The sequence below is a fragment of the Sander lucioperca genome, chromosome 5 (genome assembly GCF_008315115.2).
Source record: "Sander lucioperca isolate FBNREF2018 chromosome 5, SLUC_FBN_1.2, whole genome shotgun sequence".
In the NCBI taxonomy this organism is placed as follows: Eukaryota; Metazoa; Chordata; class Actinopteri; order Perciformes; family Percidae; genus Sander; species Sander lucioperca.
In genome coordinates, this window is record NC_050177.1 from 10,168,197 (window position 1) to 10,193,528 (window position 25,332).

The following is a 25,332-nucleotide window of genomic DNA, read 5'->3' on the forward strand; positions in this document are numbered from 1 at the left end:
TATAGGATACAAGTCAACTATATAGGGTATAATAATTCCTAATAGAGATTCAGACAACAATAGCGAGCCCGCTATATATTGGACTATATAGTGAATATTTTATCTTTAAAAAGGACCAGAAAAGTACATGTTGACCATCCTTAACATTTTTCTAGTTGTGTTAGATGTAATATCCTCCTTTATATTCATATTGTCAAATAAATTAAACTAAATATTGAAAGAATTTGGAAGTCACCCTCAAACTAGTAGTGCATTTCTAATTCACAATGTGTTTTTGTTTCACTTAAGACTTGTAAAAGTATGTAAGGCTGCATGTACTGTACACTTTTAGCAATAGCCAACTGACCTTCATTTTGGTTGGAAACATCTGTATTTAGACCAGGTCCCTCTTTCTTTTTGGTAATTTTCTGTATAGATACATTTCCTTTTGAAGCGCATACAAAACACATGAGATCTGTCTTAACACCTATTCATACTCTAATAACCTTTGACTTCAGAAAGCAAGCGTGTAACAAACACCCCTCCACTCTTATCATCACATAATTGTCTCTTCAGTGTGACAGCTGAGATAACGTATCTCCAATGGAAGAGTCAACGGTATAAACAGGTTAAATATTTCACATTTTATTTTGTTCCGCTCATACAGCTCAACAAACTGCTCTCATGCCAAAAATCAGACAGCAACAGAAACACTCATTCTGTTAAGTACCATTTAGAGTTGGACAGCACAGCCAATGACTGAGTCACTTATATACTGTATGTACACACAGATGTATCCTGATGACATTACAAACATCATAAATGATTACTATGTAACATACATAATGGCATACAATATTTCATACATCTGCTTTGTATTGCTGCTGATCAGTTAATTGGCCCAAAAGGAACAGATAAATATACAGAGCTGAATGACAGGCTTCTGAAAAATAAGAAGCAAAACATAGAATCAGTCTCTTTGGTGATTTCACCTCATTTACTGTATAATTTCAAAAGAGGAGAGAGAGCTCCAATATACTGACCCAGAAAGACAGATAATTATCTGTTTAAGGCCCTGAATGCAATGACAAAGAAAGACCTTGTGATCATCCAAACCGGTGGTAGTGCAGGAAACATGCAGCTCAGCTACTTCTGTTTCAGTGACACTGAGTAAACCTGCATCTCAAGCGCTACAGATGCATTTACCTGCTCTATATCTAATGCACACCAATGCTCCAAAGGCCATTGCATGGCGAGACTTCAGTGATGTGTTTGGATTGTGTGTGATAAGTGCAATGTACAGTGGCACCACCCAACTTATTGCTGCAACCTTGTAACGGTAACAGTAAAGTTCTGAAAACTAACTTTTCACTTGAGGTGAAGCTGAACGGCAGGCATGTGTTATCCAGTACAGATTGGATAATCAACATTAACAGGCATTCGGATTACTTAATATTTGGTGGCATCAATCTACTGTAGTAGGTGTATATTGGGAAGGAGCTAACAGAACTCCAACTATGTGGTCGACTAACAGTGTGACAGCTGTAGCAACTCTTTAAAACGTGGCACAGACACAAGCTGGTGGAAAGAAATCCCTACACAACTTGCAGTTTAAACAGAACTGGATGGCTGGACAACAACACTCCCCAAGAACTCATAGATTTAAAAAGAATGTATACTCATGTACATTTAATGGTAATCCAAAAGAGAGTCAGTTGAAATAAATGTGAACAGTTACACGTTTGACTCTTAACAAGATGTGACTGGAGTTGCTTTTGATTTAGGAAACAAGGTCTAGGACTGGCTTTGGCTCTCAACAGTAGAATTATTGCATCTTTGATTGGGTATTTAAGCTAGTTTACATTACCTTCATGTTTTGATTTCAGTTAAATAAATCTATCAAAAGTGTTGGGGGCTGAATTACAGTGTAGAACACTGAAAACAATATACTTTGTTAAAGAAGGGCATCAAATCAGACACATAGGAGGAGTATACTTTTAGTACAGAACATCAACACCTCAGCTCACGTTTCATTTGGACACGTCCAGTATGATATGCAGTCCATGTGCCATAAAACTTTATTAGCTCCATTATTTTTGGTTCAATGCTGGTCACAGTCATATTTAACAGTTCAGACTGGCTCTGAGGAGCAGACAGTGGTCTTTTAGGCATCAACAAAGGGATGTTTTCTGCAACAACTCTACAGCTCAGGCAGGCACACTCCGCCTCTGTTTAGCTATTGCTCCACTGAATTAAAGTCATTTTGGCTAGTAAATCTGGGGTCGTCCAGGTGAATGTAAAAAACAAAACAAGTCCTTACATCCAAATCAGGCCCCACCAACAAGTCAGTTCCAGTTCCAGTTTTATCATCAGTCACAGGGAAAATCGTCTCCTCCCTCCCTACTGGACACACACATACTTCTTCCACCAGGACTTGGAGAGCATCTTCATCTTATCGGCTGTGCTGCGGACCTTCCTCTCCCGCCTCACTCTCCTGTCAGACTGCCTCAGCCCAACGGCAATGGCCGCATCAAACACCTCCTTTAGATTCTTTTGTGTCAGCGCCGAGCACTCAACGTACGTCACTGCCCCAATTTTTTCCGACAGCGCCCTGGCGTCTTCCTCCAGCACCGGCCTCTCCCTCCGCCTCGCCAGCTCAATCAGCACTTTGACGTCCTGCCGCAGGTCGCACTGTGTGCCCACGAGGAGGATGGGCGTGAGGGGGCAGCGGCGGCGGATTTCGGGAACCCACTTCTCCCAGACGTTTTGGAAGGAGGCTGGGCTGACCACGCTGAAGCAGAGCAGCAAGGCGTCAGTCCGGCTGTAGCAGAAGTGGCGGAGTTTGTCAAACTCATCCTAATGGAGACAGAAACAGATAAGTTAGCAATGTGGGTAAGTCCATAATGTATAAATACCAGGCAAATTAATCTTACATTTTATTGCATTTAGCTCTGAATCTTTACTCCGTGATGACTTGTTTCCCTTCACTTCTCACCCAGACTGACTACACACTAATGCACTTTTAGTAATCGCTTCACTGGTGAACACACTCGACTTCTACAACATCACAGGAAAAGGAATTGTGCCAATAACCATTCAATAAAAAAACGAAATAGTGTTTATATTGTGCTAATACAAAGTATACACAAGCCCTGCCCACTCATTTATATCATATACAGTAAATCTCTTAAATTAACACTTTGGAGTCACACAGCTTTGACTAACAAGGGCCTCCGGCACCCTTGAGTACACAGATTAAGGTTGGCAGAAACTTGACACAAACCTCACCTTCTTTCCCTTTACCCACTCCTTTCCAGCACAAATCTCCTAATCCCTCCTTGCCTAAACAATGCTCTGTGCTCCGGCTCCTTGTGATTTTAAAACACAGCCGAATCTGCACAAACAGTAAATTTAAACAGTTAACATGCAAAGCTCAATTACTGCAGTGGACACTTATCAACTTGTGAGATTCCCACACAAGCTTTGCAGTCTGGTGACGTAGGTCCATCTGCAGAACGTACAGACATCAACATCTCTGAGTAAGGAGCAACTTTGTTTATCAGTTTTGGCAGCAGCTGTTATGCTTTTTCGCTAGACGTTTCTGTCTTTCTGTCTGGGCTCTCTCTCTCTCTCTCGCTCTCTGTCTCTCTCTCGCTGCCCTCTTATGAAATTGCACGAGTGGGCCTATAATAAGTATTTGCCAACTTTTATCTGCACGTATTTGCCCGAACTTGTCTGCATGTGTGTGCACAGTTTTAACACTGTGTGCAGCTTGCAACATGCTGTGAGGTTTTGCATGTATTGGATGGGCTTGTTCAACGTCAATGTCTTTGATTGTGTGTAGAACTGGCAGTACCCTCGCAACATTTGTAAATGTCAAATATGCTGCTCCCAGGGCAGGGTTCTTTTGAGTTGGATTATGAAACAACCACCCATGCTGCAGGGAAATAAAACACTCTTTCACAACTTGTTCTTTATAAGACTGCTGTTAAGTACCAACATAATAATGAGTCAATAACGTTTGCCTGGCAAGCTCCCTGTACCACTGTGTCCTTCACAGCAGAGACAGAGAGAAAAAGAAATGTGTTTTCATCACCTCCTATCTAAACCTGCAGGCTTTCCACTTTCTTTCAGCACCCTGTCACTTCACTACAATGAGATGTACCTATTCTATAGAGCAATGATGAAGATTGACAGCAGAACCCAGGGATTTTATATTTTTCTATACAGATGAGCTAACTGAAATAGCAGGCAAGAGGCATTATGTGAATAAAGGCAACGTGGGCAGACGATAAAAACAGTAAAACTAATGAAACTATTGGATTTTTCGCGCCAATTTCATTGGAATCCATTGTTGTTGACATATTTCAATCTGAACCAATGTGGTGGACCGACCGACCAATTTACATTACCATCCGCAGAGCCACGCCACTAGCATGGCTAAAATGTGACATTTATGTGTAGCAAAGGTTGAAAGGCATGCACATGGATGTATAATAAGACCAGGGCATACGCTGTGATCCAGAGGGTGCCAAACATGTAATGCAATACGTGTTTGTGTGAACAAAAAAAAAAACTCACCTGTCCTGCAGTGTCACACAACTGTAGTCTAACTGGGTTTCCATCCACCTGAACCACAGCTGTGGACACAGAAACAGAGAGACAGAGACAATAAGTCACTGCTGTGTAGACTATAAAGCCCCCATCTGACACACATGTGTACACACACACACACACACACACACGAACACACACACACACACAAGATTATTCTGGTATAAACAAAAGCCTGCCAGTTGAAAACACAAAGACCCCCTGCTCCGCTCTTCCCGCTCACAGACGGCCTGCTCTGTCTCGCCCACCCACTCTGCCAGTTACTGTTGAAACCATAACACTTTACTGTCGCTTGGACCACTCTTTGAGCTTTGTTCTCTGTTGTGTTTTCAAAGAGGCCATTCCAAGGTTGTGTAATAGGGGGTTTGTTCAGTGACTTTCTTCCAATAGGCCTCACTTCCAGATTGGAAGAGTGGACGAGTCATTTTACAGTTTCATTCTAGGGCCATTTATTTTTTTTCAGAAGAGTGCGCAAAGTGCAGAGCAGCAGGCACATGGAAACATTTACAATACGCCTGGAGCATGTGTGGTCGGTCATACCACCTGATCAAAGAGTTTGCTGGAACTATTCATGTAGTAAGACATCATGGCATTACAAAAACAAGGAGACAGAGCGGGAGGAGAGAAAGAAAGAAAAGTGAGAGGGAGCTGCCATTGTGTAATAATTTCCTAATCCCTGACATATGATACTCCTTTGATTTTCTGGACCAAAACTCCCACTTATTGTCCCCTCTCCTAGCCTCCCGCTCCTCTGTGTCTCTGCCACCTGTGGCATTACCTAACTGCTCAGAAGTCAGCTTTCAAGAGGATGCTCCGATTCCAGGGCACCGAGAAATGACATCACCATTAAGAACCCCAACTGCACAATCACTCTCTGTCAGGCCAAGGCGAAAGACAATATCTGCCTTTGAGCCAGTGCAACAGATGTGCCCATTCCAGGATAGAGGAGAGGGCTCGCGGGTCAAGGCTGACAACAATAGGCAGAGTTGTGCAATCCAAAACCCCTGAACCTGTTCTGTATGGGAGGGTTGAGCCAGCACTCTATGAGGGCGGTGTGTGTTCTCAGTGAGTGTTTTATGGGATGTGTGTTGGACAAGTTGTTAGTCTTACTGCTCATCAGTTTAATATCAGAAAATTAACAAAGATTAATGGCAACAATGATTAAGTTTACAGGACACAATGTCCAGTATTAATTCCTTATTTCTAAATAAGCACAAAAAATCTGTTCATGTGTGATTTTTTAATGTATCAATACTACCATACTCATGCAGTGACAATAATAGCTGATAGAAATATATACATCTGACAGAGTGAGGTTTGAAGTGTCTGAAGAAGGGCTAGGAGGGACTGTCTGAAGATGTGATCATGAAAGTGATCAACAGGTCACAGGTGTATTATTTCATGCCGACACTGATCAGTTTAAAACAAGTTTCCTCTTTGAAGGATGTTCAGGGAGGATAACTCATGTGCATTAACACCGATAGAAGGCAGATAATAGTAAAGACATATATCATAACATCATGATCATGGAGTAACATGGCAGAGTGGACGGGTGCTCTCAAAGCTAAAGAGTTCAGTGAAAATGAGTGAGATGGTCAGGCAGGTGGAAACGAATTGACTAACTCCAAATGTCATTAAAGTTTCATTCAATAAAACGTGACCCTAGGCTCCAATCTCAATTCACCAATTAGTTTTAGTAGTTATACAATCATATTTTAACTTTGCAAATCTAGCAGTGTCTTTGTTAACCTCTAATCCAGGAAAATGAGGGGTGGTATTCCTTATTTCCCAAACATATTGTAAAGAATCTGAAAAGGCAATAACTGGATTTTACCTGAGAAGTCATCAAATGCAGTAGGGACGTATTTGGTTGGGTAGCCATTAGTTGTGTAGCTGACCACCAGACTAGTTTTGCCCACCGCTCCGTCACCGAGCAGGACGCACTTCAGCAGCCGCTCCTGCGCCTGCCCTGGCCGGGTTGGTACGGGATTGTGCGGGGGTACCGGAGGGGCCATCCGTCCGTAATCCATGTTGACTGGGGGTGTCATTCAATCAACCAGCACTTCACCACGCTCTCCTCGACGGGGCAGATAAAGGACCCACCATGAGAACAGGGTTCCTTCTCTACTACGAGTTAGCCAATTGCTTATAAACTCGAGCTGGATTCGTAAAAACCTTTCCTGCTGTCCTGCGCGCTGCCAAATCTACTGTGGAAGATCAGCATCAGGACTAAAGCCTGGAACTTGGAGCCTGGGCGGGTCTAAGGGGTTATATCTTCAGATTGATTTGACTAATCCCACCCACTTCACCTCCCAACAGCGCAGGGCTGAACAGAGAAGTCTGTTGGCCTATAAAAGAAAAAGTTGATAATTTAAAAAACAACAACAACAACAACAGTAATAATAATAATAATAATAATAATAATAATAATAATAATAATAATAATAAGAGCATATAAAATACTCCTACTGGGTTCTTTAGGGAAATTGGAATAAAAACCCATCAATTTGTTTAACTTATATATATATATATATATATATATATATATATATATATATATATATATATATATATATATATATATATATATATATATATATATATATAATATCAGTTAATCTACTTCACAGCACAACTGTGTCATTTTTTTGGGCCAACTAACTGTGAAGTTGCCATGAGCTCATTGAGTTTAAACCTGTGTGGGCAAGTCCATACTTGTCCTCACCAGTGAGAAGAGGACAACCTTGATGTCCATTTCGAACATGATACATCAAGTGCTGAAATTTCAAACCTACTCAGACCAGCTGACCTATTTCAAGTTGTAGCCAGTGGAGTCAGCCAGTGGCCACAAACAACTGGAGAATGCACACAACCAAAATATAGCTCATTCAAGGGATATTTGTATAAGAAATACACAAATTCAAAGGTAACTCTCCCTCTGATTGAGTAGTTTTCCAGTCTGTCCAGTGACTGAAGTGATCCAGTTTCCTAGTTCCAAGCAGTCAGACACACTGGACACTTGGAAAAAGTTAACAAAAGTAATGTCTTGACTTGTGTTGCCACCTTGTGGTTGGGTGCAAGAGCAAACAGAAACTGACATGAAATACATAGGCTACTCACTCACAGGGCAAGTGGAGCATAGTTTCACAAACTCCACATGTAAATGCATGCAACATCTTAACTTTACATCAGATATAAAATATTTTAAAAATTAAGTAACACTGGACCAGAAACAAACAGGGCACCAAGTTCCAGAAACATCAATAAGTATCTGAATGTGCGCTGGGTACAGAGCACCGCGAGCTGCAGGTTGTGGTGCTTTGTCAGGTCAGCGGTAGTTGGTGGTTCAGTTACCACCAGAATAGGTGCTGCGCGCTGGGTACAGAGCACCGCCAGGTCAGCTGCGGTAGTTAGTGGTCTTGACCAGGTTAGTTACTCCAGAATAGGTGACGTGTGCGCTGGTTACAGAGCACCACGAGCTGCCGGTCGTAGTGCTTCGTCAGGTCAGCGGTAGTTGGTGGTCTAGTTACCCCAGTACAGGTGAATGTGCGCTGGGTACAGAGCACCGTGAGTTGCCGGTAGTGGTGCTTCGTCAGGTCAGCGGTAGTTGGTGGTTCAGTTACCCCAGAATAGGTGACTGTGCGCTGGGTACAGAGCACGGTGAGCTGCCGGTCATGGTGCTCTGTCAGGTCAGTGGTAGTTGGTGGTCTAGTTACCCCAGAACAGGTGACTGTAAGCCGGGTACAGAGTACCGTGAGCTGCCGGTCATTTTGGCGGAGATTACGGTTAAGTTTAGGCAAGAAAAAGTAAGCGTTGTGCTGCGTCAAAAGTTAAGTTTAGCCACCAAAACGACTAGTTAAGTTTAGGAAAAGATTGTCGTTTGTATTAAAACACTCCCAAGGAACACGCATGGGTGAAAGTTTTCCCCGGGAAACGAACTCCGCTTCCTGGCTTGTGAGCATATGTTAACATCCATCCTCCCTCCCTCCCCAACCACCTCCCTATGCAGCCAGCCGCGTTCTTGCAGTCAATGTGGTGCACACAGCAACAACTAAAAAAACGTGTGAATCATACGAATTACAGTGCTTAACTTTTCGTAGCTTTTCGAACGTATGGTTCATGAGAACAGGCTGAATATCCCTTTGGCAAATGTACAGTTTCTGGTGTGACAAAAATGTATCTAAATGCACCGGTATATGAAGACATCTCTGGGGTACACGTACAGTACAATTTGTATAAATGTGAGGCCTGTGTTCTATATCAACCTGATGATGTAAACCTCCCTTTACCTTTAATGTTTGGAATGCATTTCCACTGGTTAGATAATTATGAGGTTATTTTGTGTCCTTTCTGTCCAGTCTCTAACATATTAAACATCTATCTATCTATCTATCTATATATCCGTGCACTGTATCTATCTGAAAAAGTCACACTATACACTTGGTTTTATCTTTTTCAGAGTGTTTATTTTTCCAAGATTAAAACTCGTTATTTTCAAGAATACAAAATAGTCATTGTACTACTATAATGCATATGGCTGATACTGACTGATTTTAAATGAACTAAAGTTACTTTCCTGTTTTGATTTATCTTTAATCTACACTGCAAATATAAAAAAACAAGCATCTGGTAGTCTAGACTTCGTGAGACAGTTCTACGAAAACGATTAGTGAGTTTGACTAAATTAACATTTTTGTTTAATAGTTTGACAAGACAGATTTCAGTGAATGGTCCTTTTTTGTATATGCCAAGGTGTGTGGCTAGAAAAGTAAATGAGTGCCTATAAAGGTGCACTGTGCGTTCCTGCATGACATTACTTCTGTTGATGTTCCAAGTAAATTCAAAACAAAACAGAGCAAGCTCGCCCCTCCCCCCCATGTTTCCATAACTGTCATGACTAATGCGTTTTTTACAGTAGCCGCAGCCAAGCTGGCGCGCGCCATCGTGACGTCAAAATGATGTAGATCTTGCTGGCGCGCCCGGATTTATAGCGCGCGAGCAGAGGTCGCGCACCACTCTTTTTTTTTTTCAGCGGCGCGCGACAAAGCGGAAACAGGAAGCATGAACGAGCTCCTGGGCAACCGGATGCCAGGACTCTCAGAGTGACTGCAAGTCTCTCTTGTAAACTTACTGGGTTAAGATGAGTTCTTTTATGGGGAATGAAAGGCTTGATCCGACCAAGTAGGTCATCGAATCAAATCGAAGCATTGAGGTAAATGCTGCTGCCAGTTCTGCTGTTGTTTACCTTTTACTTCTTCTTCTAGTCCGTAGAAATAGCAAAGTCGTTAGCCTTTCCTCATTAGCGCCACCTCTGTTCAGGAGAAGACTGCAACTAGTATCGCGACCACCGGCTGCGGCAAGTGTATAATGCCCTTAACTGACTAACTGTCACAAACCCCCACCCCTTCCCCCAACCATCTTGTCGGTGATTGGCTGGAACGTGTTTGTTGTATTTTGGTGCCTATCCTGTGCCTCTAGTGTTTGTTTGACGTTTAAGACCCCTGTGTTGTCTCCCGAGACCAGGCTTTTTCACAGGGTATTCAGGGGGCAGGCAGCTAGGGGATCAAGGACAGATGCCTACGATTTGAGACAAAAATTCAATTGCGCTGAAACCATGCAGGAACGCATAGTGCACCTTTAATTTCACTGTGATCTTCATTCTCTTTGCTGAAGAAATCCAAGACAGAAATACTTAATTTGTAATAACACAGAAAACTTCTACAGGAGGCCAGTGTGTGTGCGACTACTGTAGGTCCAATACTAAGCAGCACATGATGTCTAAGACTAACGGGCCATCATATTTGGGATTTTTGGATCATGTCTGTTAACATAACACACATTCACATTGTATATTATGCAATAATAAGGCATAAAAACAGACATTGTGGTTAGAGCTTTAAAAGTGAACTGCTAATGGGTAAATGTGGAGCCACGGAGTATCCTGATTTTTTTTTTATTATTCCTAAAATGGATCTACTTACAATTAAAATAACTTGTCATGGTGCACATCACACAAGTATCATACATATCCAAAACACCATTCTAAGGAAGGCAATGGTCAGATGATGAGAAGTGGTTTGTTTTGGGAGAAGTCGCTGTAAGCTGTTTTCAGCAGTTGTAAGTGATGTGAAATGAGATCAGCACTATAACCTGCAGTTAGAAAGGCACCTGCTGTATTTCACTCCCACATTCCTTCACAAGGCTGGATAGAATCATATTAAAAGTTCAGAGAGGATATATGAAATCTTAGAGCTTTTGTATTATCGGTCTATCCGATTCTAAAATCAATGCAGACATTTCTGATGCTCCGTGTATTAGGGAACTTCCTGTCAAGTGATTCCCTTCCTTCATGATACATCCTAATTATTGGACTTGTAGCAGAATAATCTATATCTATCGCTTTAAATATTATGTTACAACTTCCCAGTAGTGTAAGCAATGAATGAAGGAAGTAACATGAGAAAATATGCCACGATAAAAATAAAAAAACTGAAATGAATGAGTGTGTGAAAGAAAGTGAATGCCTGTGCAGGTGAGAAGAAACAGAACATTTTGGAAAATAAAGAAGAGATGTGACTTTAATTGCTTGTATGTAACATTTTCATTTCAGAAAGCTGGATGCCATGGAATTTTACACACACACACACACACACACACACACACACACACACACACACAGTCAGGAGAATGAATATGCATTCAGAAAAAGTACATGTGCCGACACATGCATCTTTAATTGCCAGTTTTATGCTGCCATGAATGATGATGACCCCTGTTTTTCACCTTAACAACTGACTTTCTCAGGTAAGTAGCTGTCGGTGTGGGAACTTCCCATTTCTGGTCTTATACCTGATTTGGACTACAACTCTCAACCATCTAAGACACTTTTTGAGTCAGATATTACATATTAAAAACAGTGAATATTTCCAAGGATGGTCACATACGACAAGCTGTGTCATCGAATCTTTCCATCTCTGACGTCAGCAGCAAGAGTCACCTTGATTAGGTTTTAACCCAAACCCCAACCTCCACCCCCCATAACTTAGATACAGTTAGAGTATAAAGTACCATGCATGATCCTCATCATTGTCCGTTTAAGTAACCTCCCTTCCCCAGTCTCTGGAGCTGTGTTCTCTGGAGATCTGAGCACAGACTGCTGGGTAAGACATCTGAGTGGGAGCTTTTTCTTTAAATTCTTGTCCATCAGTGTTTACTGGGTTTTGGGTTTGGCACCACCGGGAGTTGGGTCAGGTGGAGGGCCACCACCATGGGAAAGTCTGTGGAAGCTGTGGAAGATAAATAGACGAGTAGTTAGGACTTGTGCAGGTCGACAATTATTATTATTACAGTAGGCTATTTTAATGGTTAGGACTTGTAGTGGCCATTGTGGTGACCATGTTCCAAATCACCCTTCTAGCAATAATATTGAGAAATATTTTGCACATGATATCATGTCTCTTTTATGTACAGTAAACCTATGTTCTTTTAGACAGATTTAATTACCTTATTAACATTATTCATAGTGTTGATTATTGCTCCCAGCTTCTGAATGTTATTTTTCACTGTCATTTGATTGTAATTGTAATGCTACTTAATTGTTTATTATGTGGAAAATGAAATAAACCCAAACAAAGCATCTGAGCTCCACTGAGCCATGTTTTTGTTTTTGTTGGAGTGACAGGATGTCTTCATTAATCAAGCGTGCACCTCTGATAAGTGCACGCACAAGCTTTCAGTCAGAGGCACAACGACACTGTTGGCAGCTTCCAGAAACATAAATACCAAGTGTGGGTACATTTGGGACGGACCCTTAAGATCAGTTTGTCACAAAATGCCTCAGTAGCAAAATACCTGTTGACTGCAACATTGTGCCAGAAGATGGCGCCATACTCACGTGTCCTTGACGTTGTCAATGTGGGCCTGGATTTTTGCAATGAAGATGTCCACCTGCTCCTGTCAAATAACAGAAATAAAGAAAAATACATGTTTATGGATATGGTAATAAAGGACAACTGACAAAGTGGCAGTATAAAGAATACATGAAGAGAGTTATTACCTGGCGTTTTTGGTAGAAAAGTGGCAGAGAAAAGACAGCGATCACACCTGGAGAAGAAGTAAGAGTAGTTAATATAACAGCCATGCAGTATGTTTAAGTTTATGCTTGTAAATTCCATATTTCTGGCGATGAGATTGGTTTCTTACTGATGATGAGCAGAGTAAGGCCATTGCACAGGTCTCCCAGGTATGTCACAAGGTACATCAGAACCAGTAACTAAGACCAAGAGAAAGAGAAGTTAGTTTAACTCCCATCAGTTTTACTTTGCCAGACCCTCTTCCACAGCGCTGCGGAGGAGGGACTGGCTAGTCCACACAGCATTCCAGGATGGGAGAAAAACGTGCTCTGGTTTATTGGCATTTCTTTAAACCAAACACAATCGTCATGGGCGGCACTAAGCGCCGGACGGAGAAAATGTGCAGCTGGTAAATAGCCTCGGGAAGGAACTTGTTTTGGTGAAACGTGTAAGTTCAAAAGTTGTTTTAGTCATGCGATATACTCAGATTGGACAGATAGTCTAGCTAGCTGTCTGGGTTTACCCTGCAGAGATCTGAGGAGCAGTTAACCATAGTCCTCAGAAATTGACCGGAGTTTAAAATTCCAACACAAAGAAAGCAAAACGTAACTGATATCCGGGCAAAAACAGCGTCATCTGGCGGAAATGCTGGCGCAATCCGGGAAGTGGAACGTCGTGGATATAGACTAAACTCCTATTAACCATGTGTGCATGTCTGCAGGAAGCAGTAAATCATGCTGCAGTATGGCATAAGTCCCCACAAAATGATCAATTCTGAGATCATTTTCTACTTGGTGAAGAAAGGAAATAGCTCCAAGTACGAGACTCCCATTTTGGGTATTTGTGTTTCCCCTTATATCTTACAGTGTCACAGTACTGCGAATGGGATCCAGTGTTACCCTGATATAGGACACCCTCGTCTGAGATGGAAATCCAGCTTATCCCGGGTGACTCTGTGTACCTCCTCCTGTGTGTCATGTCACATACCGGCCAGGTCAGGGTTGAGACTGGGAGGTCCTGGGATTTTGGCAGCTTGCACTGACTCATCATTTACTGCCAATGTGTTAAGTCTGTCTAGTCCCAAACGGCTGCTGTCAATGACTTACATGTCATAATTATATTAGGGATGATTTGAACTGATTGCTGGTATTTGATGTGCATTAATGTAATGTATATGGACATTTCAGCTGATTGTAATACAAATAAAATATTTTCCCTTTAATTCCAATACGATCGGTGAAGTTTACTTACCAACAATGGGGTGCAGTAAATGCTCTATATATAGTAGCACCTGGCCTAATTGGTCACATTTATTATATTTGTTACATTTATTTTTATTTATTACGGAAGATTTCTTGTTTTTGCAAAAGTTTGCTTTTAAGATTTTTATAACTGCATTGCCAACTGAATTATTTTTAATGTGTATTATATTTCTTATTTCAGTATAATATTAACAATGTTAATGTACAATTAACAATAAACATTAACAATGAAAAGCAATATATGTATGTTAGTGCTAGAACAAATATACATACTGTATATCATGCTCAGCATTATGACAACATTCATTTTGCAAATGCCTTCATCCAATTTGGGGTTAAGTTTGTTGACTTGACAGATAGAACAAGCAATACTACGAACAATAGCTGCCCCGCTTTAAAGCTGCAGTTGGTAACTTTGATAAAAAAACATTTTGTCATATTTGTTGAAACTGTCACTATATCCTGACAGAAGCACATGAGACAGATTATCTGGGAAACAGTCAAGCTAAAACCAAGCACTGGCCAACCAGCCGACCAAGCGGAAAATACTTTCTAACGTACAGCTAAACAGTACACTAAAATATGTTTCTGAAAACATTAGGCAATAGGCAGTGCAGTAACAGAATATTGATTCATACTTGAGACTCCTCAGCTCTATGACTAGTTGAATTTTTCTTCAGATGCGGTGGAATCTTGGAAATGCTATTATTAGCACAAGGTGGAGGCATAGGAACATGATTTTTTCACAGATAATCTGTCTCATGAGCTACTTTCAGCAAATATGACAAAAAGAAACATTTTTATAAAAGTTACCAACTGCAGCTTTACTCTAAAAAAATATGCAACAAAGCGTACTGTTAATTCCGTTGATACAAAGTAAAGAGCGTAGAATAAAAAGACAGTGGCAACATATTTTGGGTGATGCGAGTGATACTGACAGATTTATTTACATCTGAGTTTGATAAACATTACAATAATGCTTTGGCTCTGCTAGCAAGGTATACCCCAAGGCAGGATAAAACGCATAGATGAGAAAGGCGAGGGAGACTGCCTCCTTTTCATGCTGTAAGTACCAATTCAAATTCCTTTTAAAAGTCCCCCCCCCAAAGGCACCGATTGCTTCCCACATGATTACCAAAAATATATGTCATTGGGGCTGACAGTTGCTGTCAGTGATATTGCTCTAATTTAGGAGCAGAGTCGTCAGCTCTGACAATGCGGTTGTCTCCAGTGATGGAGGGCACTGGGATGATGGAGGAAGGAAGATGACAGATGATGGAGCAAAATGAATGAAAGAATGCAGAGAGGGAACTGATGTCTTGGTTAATGAAGGGAAGAGGTTATAGACAGGGTGAAGCAAATCTTTCTGGACAGGTCATTAACACACACACACACACACACACACACACACACACACACACACACACACACACACACACACACACACACACACACACACACACACACAGACACAGTAAGGCTAACTTAATTTGCTCTCACCTTGATTGACTCCAAGAGGTTTCCAACAAAAAAGAGTCCCTTCAGAGAGTCAACAGCAGACAGAGCCATGACAATGGCTTTCTGCATATACCGGTCAGCTTCCTCTCCACTGAAACTGATGTCCAGGTCCAAGTATGACCTGAAAGAAAACGAGACAAGAAGAGGACATTAGATAAAAGGAAAAAAGAGGCTGAAAAAGATAGTATCGTCAGCTATTGACAATAAACAGAAACGTCATCCTTCCTGTACTTTTTACCAAGTAATGATGTTTATTGACACAGTGATTCATGTCCTTTTTTGTCTGCAATCCAAGCAGATATAAACCCCCTCCTGTCACTCCCGTCAGTATCCTGAGGTCAAAAGGCCCTAGCTTTTCAATTGGCGAGGGCACCACCAGGCTTAATCACAATAATTGGAGGAACCACTAAATATTTAATTATTGGATATATACAGTGAACAATAGGTGAATTTTAAAACGCAGGAAATAGAAATTGGAGTGGAAAGGCTTGTGGCCAAATGAACTCTTTTGGAAAACATTCATGCACTGTGACTGAATGGGGTTAATCCGCCTCTGTGTGTCGTGTCATTTTTCTTTTGTCCTATCTTGACCACTTGTCTTATTCTTTTTAGAAAACTGGGGAAAAAGAATGAAATTAAATAAATAATAAATAAAAGCATGGCAACATACTTGAAGGGATGTTCTCCATCGCCCCAGTTGAGGATGTAGAGGACTTGGTAGTAGATGCGCACTGAAATGGTGAAGCACATGACAGCCAGGGAGACGGTGGAGAGCACAGTGATAACGCTGAGCTGGAACAGGGACAGCAGGCCGACCACTAACCCTGTCAGGATCATGCCTGTGCGCTCTGTGTCCTTCCAGTAGATCAGGTCCATAACTGAAAGACAAGGGGAGTGAAGGGAGAAAAAAGGAAGGGGAAGAGAAAGGTGAAAATTATTAGAGAGGATGATAGTGATGTAAGTATGTAAAACAGTGGAGAGGATTAAGAAATAAAGTACAGAGTAGAAAAACCAGGGGGTAATGTACAGGTGGCTGCTGAGACATGATAAACTGATAATTAGACATTTCATTTTGAATAATTGAATTAAAATGGATAAACATTGTGAAAATGTTGCAGCGATCCAGAGGTCCTGAACCAGTTTAGAGAATTATTTACATACTGGTGGTACTTTATCAATTACCAAAATGTGTGAACCAAATACTCACAGAAATGCTCAAGTCATATGTGTGTAAAAATCATAAACAAGCTGATTTGTAAAACTCAAGCAGAGATTTTCTGGCTGTACAGGGCTGACATAATTGTGAGTTACTGCATCCTTCCTGGTTTAAACAGAGGAGCAACAACACTCAGCTTCCAGCCCTTAGGCTGGAAGGCTGGAAGCTAGGAACTACAGAGGAACTATAGAGGAAGAGAGGCAGGAAGATACAGTAGTTCTGACGATAGGGATAGGAAGGGGAAGAGAGGCCAGAGAAACAGAAGCGAGGGACATGAGGCAGAGAATTTCCAGCCTCCAGCATGACAGAACACACACAGCAGCTATGGTGACACGTCAGGCTCTGGCTTGGGCTAAATTTAGCCCTCAGATGAAAGAGGGAGGAAAACAAGCGGTCGAGGAGAGTTTAAATGCAGCGTTTCACAGCACCTGCTGACCGACATCAGGCCGTCAGCAGCCTCTTTTCCACACCCTGTTGGTGTCCCTCTCTGTCACACAGGCAACAGCTGCCTTGGAGACTGAGACTTGCATAGAGTCATGCTTTAGAAGAGTGGACAACTTCAGTATATCCAGTAGAACACATGGCTTTGAAGATCCTTTTTTTATCGTTACATAGCATAACCTTATAACCATGATGCATTACAAAAGTGTTTCTTCAGCGTTTCTGAGTTGTGTAATTACAGGGTATGTTGTAACACTATAGCTCGTGTGCTTGTCATTCAGCGAAATGCTAAGCCTGCATTAGAATTAAGGGAGGCCTCTTTGAATAGAGTGCACTGACAGCAGGTGGGTTATTTATAAGCATCACTGCACACAATTAATACCCATGATGCCCCTGGAACACACCTGTCATCCTGTCCAATGTGTTTGTTTATGCTGCTGTCATTCAGGGACTCAGTACATGGTGTCATAGTAGGCAACTGATTTAATGAGAACAATAGAGAGAGCATCTAATCTATGGACAATGTCTATGCTAAACAAGGGACACATAAAAGACACTGTTATTTTTAAAAACATGGGCACTGTACTATACTATAGAACTATTGAACCAACCAATAAAGGATTTTTAAGGCCGATATCGATACAAATATTTGGTGATTTAAAAATCCGATATTCCGATATATCGGCCGATATACATTTAAAAAAAAATCCAGAAACGCTCAACAAAACATAAACAGATTTCCCTAACATTTGTTATTGGTAGTTATTTATGAGTCCTCACTAAAATAATAGGATAATGCAGTTTTCTATCAAAAGCATGGTTCATACAGCAGCAGCAGTGTGATCATGCCATATGAAATGTATAGCTGTATGTATGTGAGGTGTGCATCTGTGTGAGTTCGAGTGAATGTGTTTATTTACTACATTTATTTTTATTGCTGCTAACTGGTTTCTGGACATTTTTATTGTATTCACTGTAAAAATTTGACTCCTTTATTATTTTAACTGTTAAAAGCCCTTCTAGGGACAGGTGTTGCGAATTAGCCACGGCTATAAACACTGTGATACAGGCATCGGATTGTTCTTTATGTAATAATCTATGTTTTTTTTTTGTATCTGTCCCTATTCAAATAAACAACAAATAAATAAAAATAAACTTGTTTTGATTTATTGTCACAACAGATCAGAGGAACATCAACATATATTAAAGTTCTGATAAATTAAATGTATAAAAATACAAACTTAAGATATGAAACTTAAAATCCTTTGAACAAAAACACAATAACAACAAAAATCAAAAAGTGTTGCCCTCTGGTGGGCAAACTATGCAACGCCAACACTCATAACATGGTTGAAAGGTGTTTCGTCCGTTTTTATTTTTTAAATATTCATTTATCGGCCATTATAAATGCAGATACCGATAGTTTGGAAAATGCCTAATATTGGCCCGCCGATAATATCGGTTGGGCTCTAATAGAACTACCCACATCCTGCACTGGTGATGGTTGAGCATTTTGTAAAGTGGCAGCCCTGTAAAGAGTATTTTTAAGGACTAGTTTTACATTTTGGGAAATATGAGAGTGAGATGAGAAGATCCATACCACTCTCATTATTGTTTGGTTGGGGAAAAGGTGGAAACAGCTAGCTTGGCTCTCTCCAAAAGTTCCTTTTTACTGCTGTTTAACTTATTTTATTATTTATTTTACATTTATTTCTATCTTTATTAATACATACTGTGTGTATATGTTTATACTTATATTGTTTATATATTTTTTTTTATTCTTCTTATATTTAGAGAATGTGTGACATGCACCAACAACACCATGGCAATAAAGCCCTTTCTGATTCTGAATCTGAAGTAATGCAAGCCAACTACCAGGACTTTTTAAGCTCAGTAATTAACACTTTGTAACCTGCATGCTTAATCTATACAAAAACTGAAATGTAAAAATGACGGGCGGTAATGTTTCTTGGCCAGGTGCAGTGACTTCCTGGAGTCACCATTTTCACACTGGTTTTGTTACCTTCGGACTGAGCCAGACTAGCTGTCTTTATGCTGAGCTAAGCTAATTGGCTTCTTGCTTCAGCTTCATATTTAAAGCACAGAGAAGAGAGAAGTGTCTACTCAACTAACTCTCAGCAAGAAAGCAAATAAGCGTTTCCTCAAAATGTCAAACTATTTCTTTAAATCTAACACAAGCTGCATCATCATCTACCTCGTGGGTGAAAACATGCATTTCATATTCTCAAACACTTATGTATTGTTGGATATAATAAACATTGCAGCCTTTAGGTAGCCTAACGGGGGGGACTTCCTGTTTCTTTTTATTGCAATTTCTAACTTCAGCTTAACCTGATGTACGAACATTAATATACTTAAAGTGTACTTCATGTGCAGCTGGTATCATCGTATCTGTAGATGCGATGATACAGCGAATAACTCAGTGAGTAGTAATTACCTCCAATCAGTTAGAACACTCTCTGTACCACAATACTGCAATCCAAACCAGCAGAATGTATCTTAGTGTACTAATTGTTTGACTAAGTTACCTTTATATGAATGAGCATTGAGGGAGTGATTGCATAGATAAATTATTAATCCAATTAATGAGTTAGCCAATTAACCAGCCAATTAACCAATGACAACATAAATCCCATGGCTCATGTAAACCCAGCCTGACACCATCTCATTTAACATCATTTATACCATGGTCTGGGTGAATACTAAATTCTGATTGGCTGCAGGGTTTCACACTGTAGTACTACAGTGTGAAATGTCTCGTGCCAGCTCTTCCGCCTAAAGAGGAAACACTAAAATGTAAGAGAACCCAGCTGGCAAAGTTAACTATCTGCCAAAAACCATGCCACACATGACAGTTTACACTCATTTGAATGACTGTTGTCAATTTGAATTAGGAATTAGGGCTTCTGATACGGAGACTACCCTGCTACATCTGAACAGCTCATCAGTTAAAAGCCAAACACACCTCTAGCTGAGTGACGTCTCCCGAAACTCTGCTTGTTAAATGATCAAAGAGAAGCGCGAGATGTGCTCAATTCCCACCTTTAGTCCCCTGATAGGCCGGCCTTTTCACCACTACACCAAAGTCACAAAGCTAAACAGTTCACATAAAGACTGAAGAAGTGGTTTCCACCCCTTCACACTTGAATCTATAGCTTTCCTCTGCCTTCTCTCTGAAATCAAACACGTCTCTTTGCAGTAGCTGACCATCAAATCGCAACTGTAAGCAAATACCTAAACATCGTCTAGGTGTCTGAAATATCCTCTTTTCACTTAACGTGCATGTTCTCACCTTTACTGGCCATTTTGGTTGCCGCTGCAGTGTTCCCCTCACACTCTCTGTCCCGCTATTCTCCCCTAGCCCCTCTGAGCTGTTTTTGGCCACCCCCTGCTCGCTCAGCAGTCCAAAGGCCTGACAGCCCAAAATAATCTTGTTCGCAGCACCGCCCACCTTTCACAGACTCCAAGAGCTTCACACATAAAGAGATGATTCACGACAATCACACAGTACTCTCAAAATCACTCAATGTTTTTCCTTAACGCAAAAGTTCATTCTAAAGCAGAATGAATATAAGGAGTTCCTTTGACCTCAGATAAAGTTATACTCAGTTACGTTCGTTTTGTGTGCCATTTAACACCTGAAACAGGAGAAGCAGGGTTTATTTTCTGTTATGTCACCAAGCCAAACCTTTCAGTGCCACCAATACTGATAATACATAATTGAGGGGCTTGATTTTCTAGGGATGATTTTACTTTTTCTATAGAGAAAATAAAGCTTGTTTCATTGTAAAAAAAACTCCAAAGAGGAGGTGTGTAGACTTGGCAACAAATAGCCTGATAGTCGGACAGAACTGACAGTTTGTTTCAGTGGGTTATTCATCTATTTGAATCGCTGTAAATTTGTACAAGACTTACTCACTTGATCTGTTTACCTAGACATTAAGACATTCAAATGTAGTTTGTCTTCAGAAATGATTTAGTTTAAAACATAAATACCTAGTATAGTCCAACAAGTAGCCGCCATGATACATGAGTTTCAATACCTAAATAAGATGCTTTCTAAAATTGGCCAGCTTTTGACATTTGACAGTTACTCGGTGCTAGAGAAAAAACATTGAGGTTTGGTATGCAGCCCCTAAAACAAGTAATCAAATCAGAAGAGATATGATGCTTCAATAGATGCATGTGTGACATCCTAAACTCTTTCATTAGCCTAACAAAACATTCATCAACGGTCTGAGGGTTTACTGAACCCCCCACATCCACTAAAATAAGACTGGGCTCTACTCTGACTGACACTTAAAATGCCATCAAGCTGGAAGACAGGATGTTATCTCTTGCTCTGTGTTTCTCCCTTAATCTGTGTCTCAAACAAACTCCCACAAACCTGCATTTAAAGACACACACACACACACACACACACACACACACACACACACACACATACAGAAAGAGACGTGTGTGTGTGTGTGTGTGTGTGTGTGTGTGTGTGTGTGTGTGTGTGTGTGTGTCTGTGTGTGTGTGTCAAACAGCGACACACTCCGACATCAGCGGTGGCGGTGTGCGAGTCCAAAAAGTCAGCCAATGCCAAGAATGCTTTCTCCACAATTAGCCAATCATTCCTTAAAATCCCAGGAGAGGATTACCATGGAGACACAATGGACAGGCAGGACTTCTGAGGGGGTGGTCCTATCTTTGTCTGCTGCTCTCACAGGTCCATGCTGAAAGCGAAATCTGATATTTTCCTTATTTAAAGTATTGATTAACGAGCTGAGTGAAAGAATCTCACTCAGCAACAAGACAAAGACAGAGAGATGGGAGGGAGGTGGACAGACGGTGGTCAGAAGAAAGAGAACATTTAAAGATACAGAGGTGAAATCTTGTACCTGCTATGTGGGTGCATACAGTCAGGTCCTCTGATAGGTCAAGTGCTGAAAACCAGTGATCGCTGACCAGCTGTTCCTGAGAGTTTCGACCAATGGCAGCTGGTGACGAGGATGCCGGGCCTCTGGGTCGCACAGATGTGAGCAGCTTGACTGAAATGGTTTCCCTGGTGACGGGGGATTCTGGCTCAGGGGTCTGCGAGACTGCTGCTGCTACCGGGAAACAAAAGATGATGTCACCATCATGATGACATGACATCACCACTGACTTGCTGTACATGCTTATGGGATGATTTAGATCTGGGAAGAAGCTTCGGAATGAACTGAGCCCAACCAGAACTGTTGGGTATGTTTAAATGATGACACCTCTCGACACTCCTGAACATTGAGAACAGCCATTTAAACTACACGTTAACATACAAAATGAAGTACAATCCTGCAACTACGGCCTATTTTTTAAAAATGAGGTGACAAGTTTGACAAGTTTGTGAGATATTTGACAAGCCCACTATGCTTTACTATGTAGACAACCAGAACCAATGACAGCCCAGTAAGAGGTGCATTCATCCTGTTAATTGTACTGTATGTAGAGAACAGTAAATCATCCATTGTTGTTTGCAGCCTACTTTAAATTACTTGTCACTTGAGCAAATAGCCTGTTCAGCTGCATCTTTGTGTTGCACCACGAGCATTCCCAGACACTGCATCTTTTAGTCTTCCGCTATACAGACTAAAACAACCTCTTCACACATTCCTCCCGTTTCTCACCCTGAAATATCTGCAATGGGCTCTGATGCTGGGAAGACAAAGACGCAGAGGGACGCTGGGCAGTCTGGGTCAGACTGCTCGGAGGCTCCTCTCTTTGGATTTCTGCGTCTCTCCCCTGAGTTTCTGGGTCTGGATTTTGGAGAGAGGGCTGATTTGTAATAGTCTCAGGTTGCCTGTGCTGCTCCCTCCTCACGGCTGCACTCGCCTCCACCCTCTCCTGCGCTCTCCTTTCTGATGCTTCCTCTTCTTCCTCTCGACTGAGGAAGGCGTGAGGGTCCCAGTCTACGTCAGACTCTGGGGAGTCCAGCAATGCTTCCAGGGTGTCCGTGCGGATCAAAGGAGTGCGAATCCCCCGAGAGCTGCCCCTGCGTCGGTCACGGAGGTGTCGCGAGGCTCCCACCGCTTCGGCCTCAGCGATGGCGATGTAAGAGAAAGTCAGCTCTAAGGTGTTCTGGTGCGGCGTGCCCCAGATGGACAGGGATGAAGCCAGCCCCTCGTCATCATCTGGATCTCCATCTCCCCCATCCTCATCGTCAGACCACTCCCTGGCCGTTTGCAGCTCGCACATCTCGGACTCCTCATTTCCGCCTGAATGGAGATAACAACAAATAAATGTGCTCACCCCAGTTATAGAGACTGCTGCTAGCCTGCTAACAGCGCGTATATTAGTTCAGTGTCATACAAGGAGAGTGATTTTGCTTTTAATAAATAGATATGTCAGATGAAAGCAGCCGGGTGTATCATTTGATGTTTGGGAGAAAAAAGGTGTGACATCTAAAGTGAATGAAACCCTCATTGATAAGTGCACTCTCCTTCCAAAATGTAGCTGTGATCACAATGTACTTGTGTGTTTACCCATGCTCGTGTTTTACAGGTGAGAGATGTTCAGATGTATTCCTCTAATGTTAAGTTCAAAAGGCTTCAGGAAGCAGGGATCTCCTATTTTTTTTTTTAAGTATTGTGAGACAGAATATGTGTCACATTTCTGCTTCGTACCATCGGTGCATGGAGGCGTCGAGTCTGGAGTGGACGCCACAGAGCCATATTCCTCTGCAAGAAAACAGACACAATTTTACATAAATCTACGAGTAAACATGCAGTAGCAAAAGATTGTCAGAAATGTAAATTGTTGCTGCTTTTACATGCTGTAAACTCATACATTCCACATTCATCTTACTCATGTGCCTGCACTGACAACCGTACACTCCTCATACTGTAGCATACTGTAGGTGAGTGAATACAGACTCATTTCCTTACAGAGCTAAACTGCTGGCAGTAAAGGCCTTCACTACATTAGATAGCCAGCATGACATTAGCTTATAAATCAACCCAGGCAGAGCAAAGAATGCAGCATATTCTCTTCTCCGCGCTTTAATGTAAATTGTAGAGAAGATCAGGTAAATATTGTGAGAAAAAGATCAAATAAAACATAGATGTGAAAGCACAAAAGAAGATTTTAGGGAGTCTGCCTGCAAAGCCTTCTCGTACACAACCACATAAACATCTGCAAATCAATGGGAGGCAAAGACAACAGAAATGGTCTCCCTCTGCACTGCATCTATTCATTCAGCCATGTGTTTATCAAAAGGTAGGAGAGAGGAATGGAGAGTAGGCAGGGAGGGGAGGGAGGAGGCTGAGCTAACACATACGATGCTTACAGCAGGCAGCAAGAGAAAATGCTGAGCTGAATTATCTATATATACAGTATATATAGATATATATCTATATATATAGAGATAACGAAAGTGAGATATGCAGACCTCCGACACGGAAACACAGATACAAAGAGCAGAACAAAAGCAGACTCACGGCAGTGGGAGAATCCTAAAACCTGGCCCATACTCCATCAAGGCATCGCTGGGCCCATCCAGTCTGGAAGCCCCCCTCCCTCCTCTGCTGCCGGCACTCACGTCCTGTGGATATACTGTCTCTCTCCCTCCTCCTCCCTCGGTTTCTTGGTTGTCTGTTTAGCCGCTTCCTCACTCTCCTGCCTCCCGCTGCTTTCACTCAGCAGCCCCGCCCTGCCCGCCTGCCTCCACCATCCTCCCTGCTCTCGTCATTTCCTCTTGCATCGTTATGACTGCAGCTTTAGTAATGTACGCTACAGCAAAAGCGAGAGAAGCAAGAGTATGCCCCTGTGTCCGTCTGTCATCTCCCATTCATCTCCCTCGTCATGTGATTTCATGCCAGGATCCTATAGGGGCAGGCTGTAAGAGAAGGAGTAACAAGTCATTAATAATGTATGTTATACATTAGCATAAAAAAATGTACACAGAGAAGGATGCATTTAAAGATGCGCAAATGCAGCATGTAAGGTTTATCAGCTTTGCTATGTTTAAGTAATATACAGTGTTTCATATTCCAATTTAACATAAGAAATATTCATGTTTCACAAATAAATCACAACTTTACAACAAAACACATCTAAGATTTTTTTACAATAGGGAGTGAGGCCTGTGCAATAGTGAAAAGTAGGGGGTAGCAGTGTGTCATTGCTGCTGCTGCTGCTGCAACAAACTGTTTGGATCACGATCAATGGAAAAAGGTTAGAGTAGCAA

At 41.5% G+C, this 25,332-nt stretch overlaps 2 protein-coding genes across 6 annotated transcripts; both read right to left on the bottom strand.

The window, feature by feature from the left end:
• Nucleotides 1-608: 608 nt before the first annotated feature.
• Nucleotides 609-6,848, bottom strand: rhoub (ras homolog family member Ub). The gene is made up of 3 exons (XM_031296707.2): nt 6,428-6,848; nt 4,561-4,619; nt 609-2,835 (listed from the first exon to the last, which is right to left on the bottom strand). Exons 1-3 carry the CDS (start codon nt 6,639-6,641, stop codon nt 2,380-2,382), a joined length of 729 nt encoding a protein of 242 aa, XP_031152567.1. The 5' UTR covers nt 6,642-6,848; the 3' UTR covers nt 609-2,379.
• Nucleotides 6,849-11,143: 4,295 nt separating this feature from the next.
• Nucleotides 11,144-24,940, bottom strand: rtn2a (reticulon 2a). 5 transcript variants are annotated; one of them, XM_036001454.1, is made up of 10 exons: nt 24,584-24,940; nt 23,771-23,824; nt 22,775-23,362; nt 22,010-22,210; nt 16,116-16,323; nt 15,428-15,566; nt 12,796-12,865; nt 12,650-12,696; nt 12,488-12,546; nt 11,144-11,879 (listed from the first exon to the last, which is right to left on the bottom strand). In XM_036001454.1, the coding sequence occupies exons 1-10, from the start codon at nt 24,612-24,614 to the stop codon at nt 11,804-11,806; spliced, it is 1,473 nt and encodes a 490-aa protein (XP_035857347.1). In that variant the 5' UTR covers nt 24,615-24,940; the 3' UTR covers nt 11,144-11,803. The 5 variants fall into 5 exon arrangements, with proteins under 5 accessions (XP_035857347.1, XP_035857346.1, XP_031152551.1 ...); XM_036001453.1 differs by having other exon boundaries at nt 22,010-22,213; XM_031296691.2 differs by having other exon boundaries at nt 22,010-22,216.
• Nucleotides 24,941-25,332: the final 392 nt, after the last annotated feature.

Bases quoted from the DNA above. Each gene is read 5' to 3' on its own strand.
- rhoub (XM_031296707.2), bottom strand. From the start codon at position 6,641: ATGACACCCCCAGTCAACATGGATTACGGACGGATGGCCCCTCCGGTA. The intron at 4,620-6,427 runs GTAAAATCCAGT...CTGTGTCCACAG, and splicing joins TGCATTTGATGACTTCTCAG to CTGTGGTTCAGGTGGATGGA. The intron at 2,836-4,560 runs GTGAGTTTTTTT...TGTCTCCATTAG, and splicing joins TGTGTGACACTGCAGGACAG to GATGAGTTTGACAAACTCCG.
- rtn2a (XM_031296690.2), bottom strand. From the start codon at position 24,614: ATGGGCCAGGTTTTAGGATTCTCCCACTGCC. The intron at 22,220-22,774 runs GTGAGAAACGGG...GTTTCCCGGTAG, and splicing joins CCCATTGCAGATATTTCAGG to CAGCAGCAGTCTCGCAGACC. The intron at 16,324-22,009 runs GTACAAGATTTC...CTTGTCTTTCAG, and splicing joins TGTATGCACCCACATAGCAG to TTATGGACCTGATCTACTGG.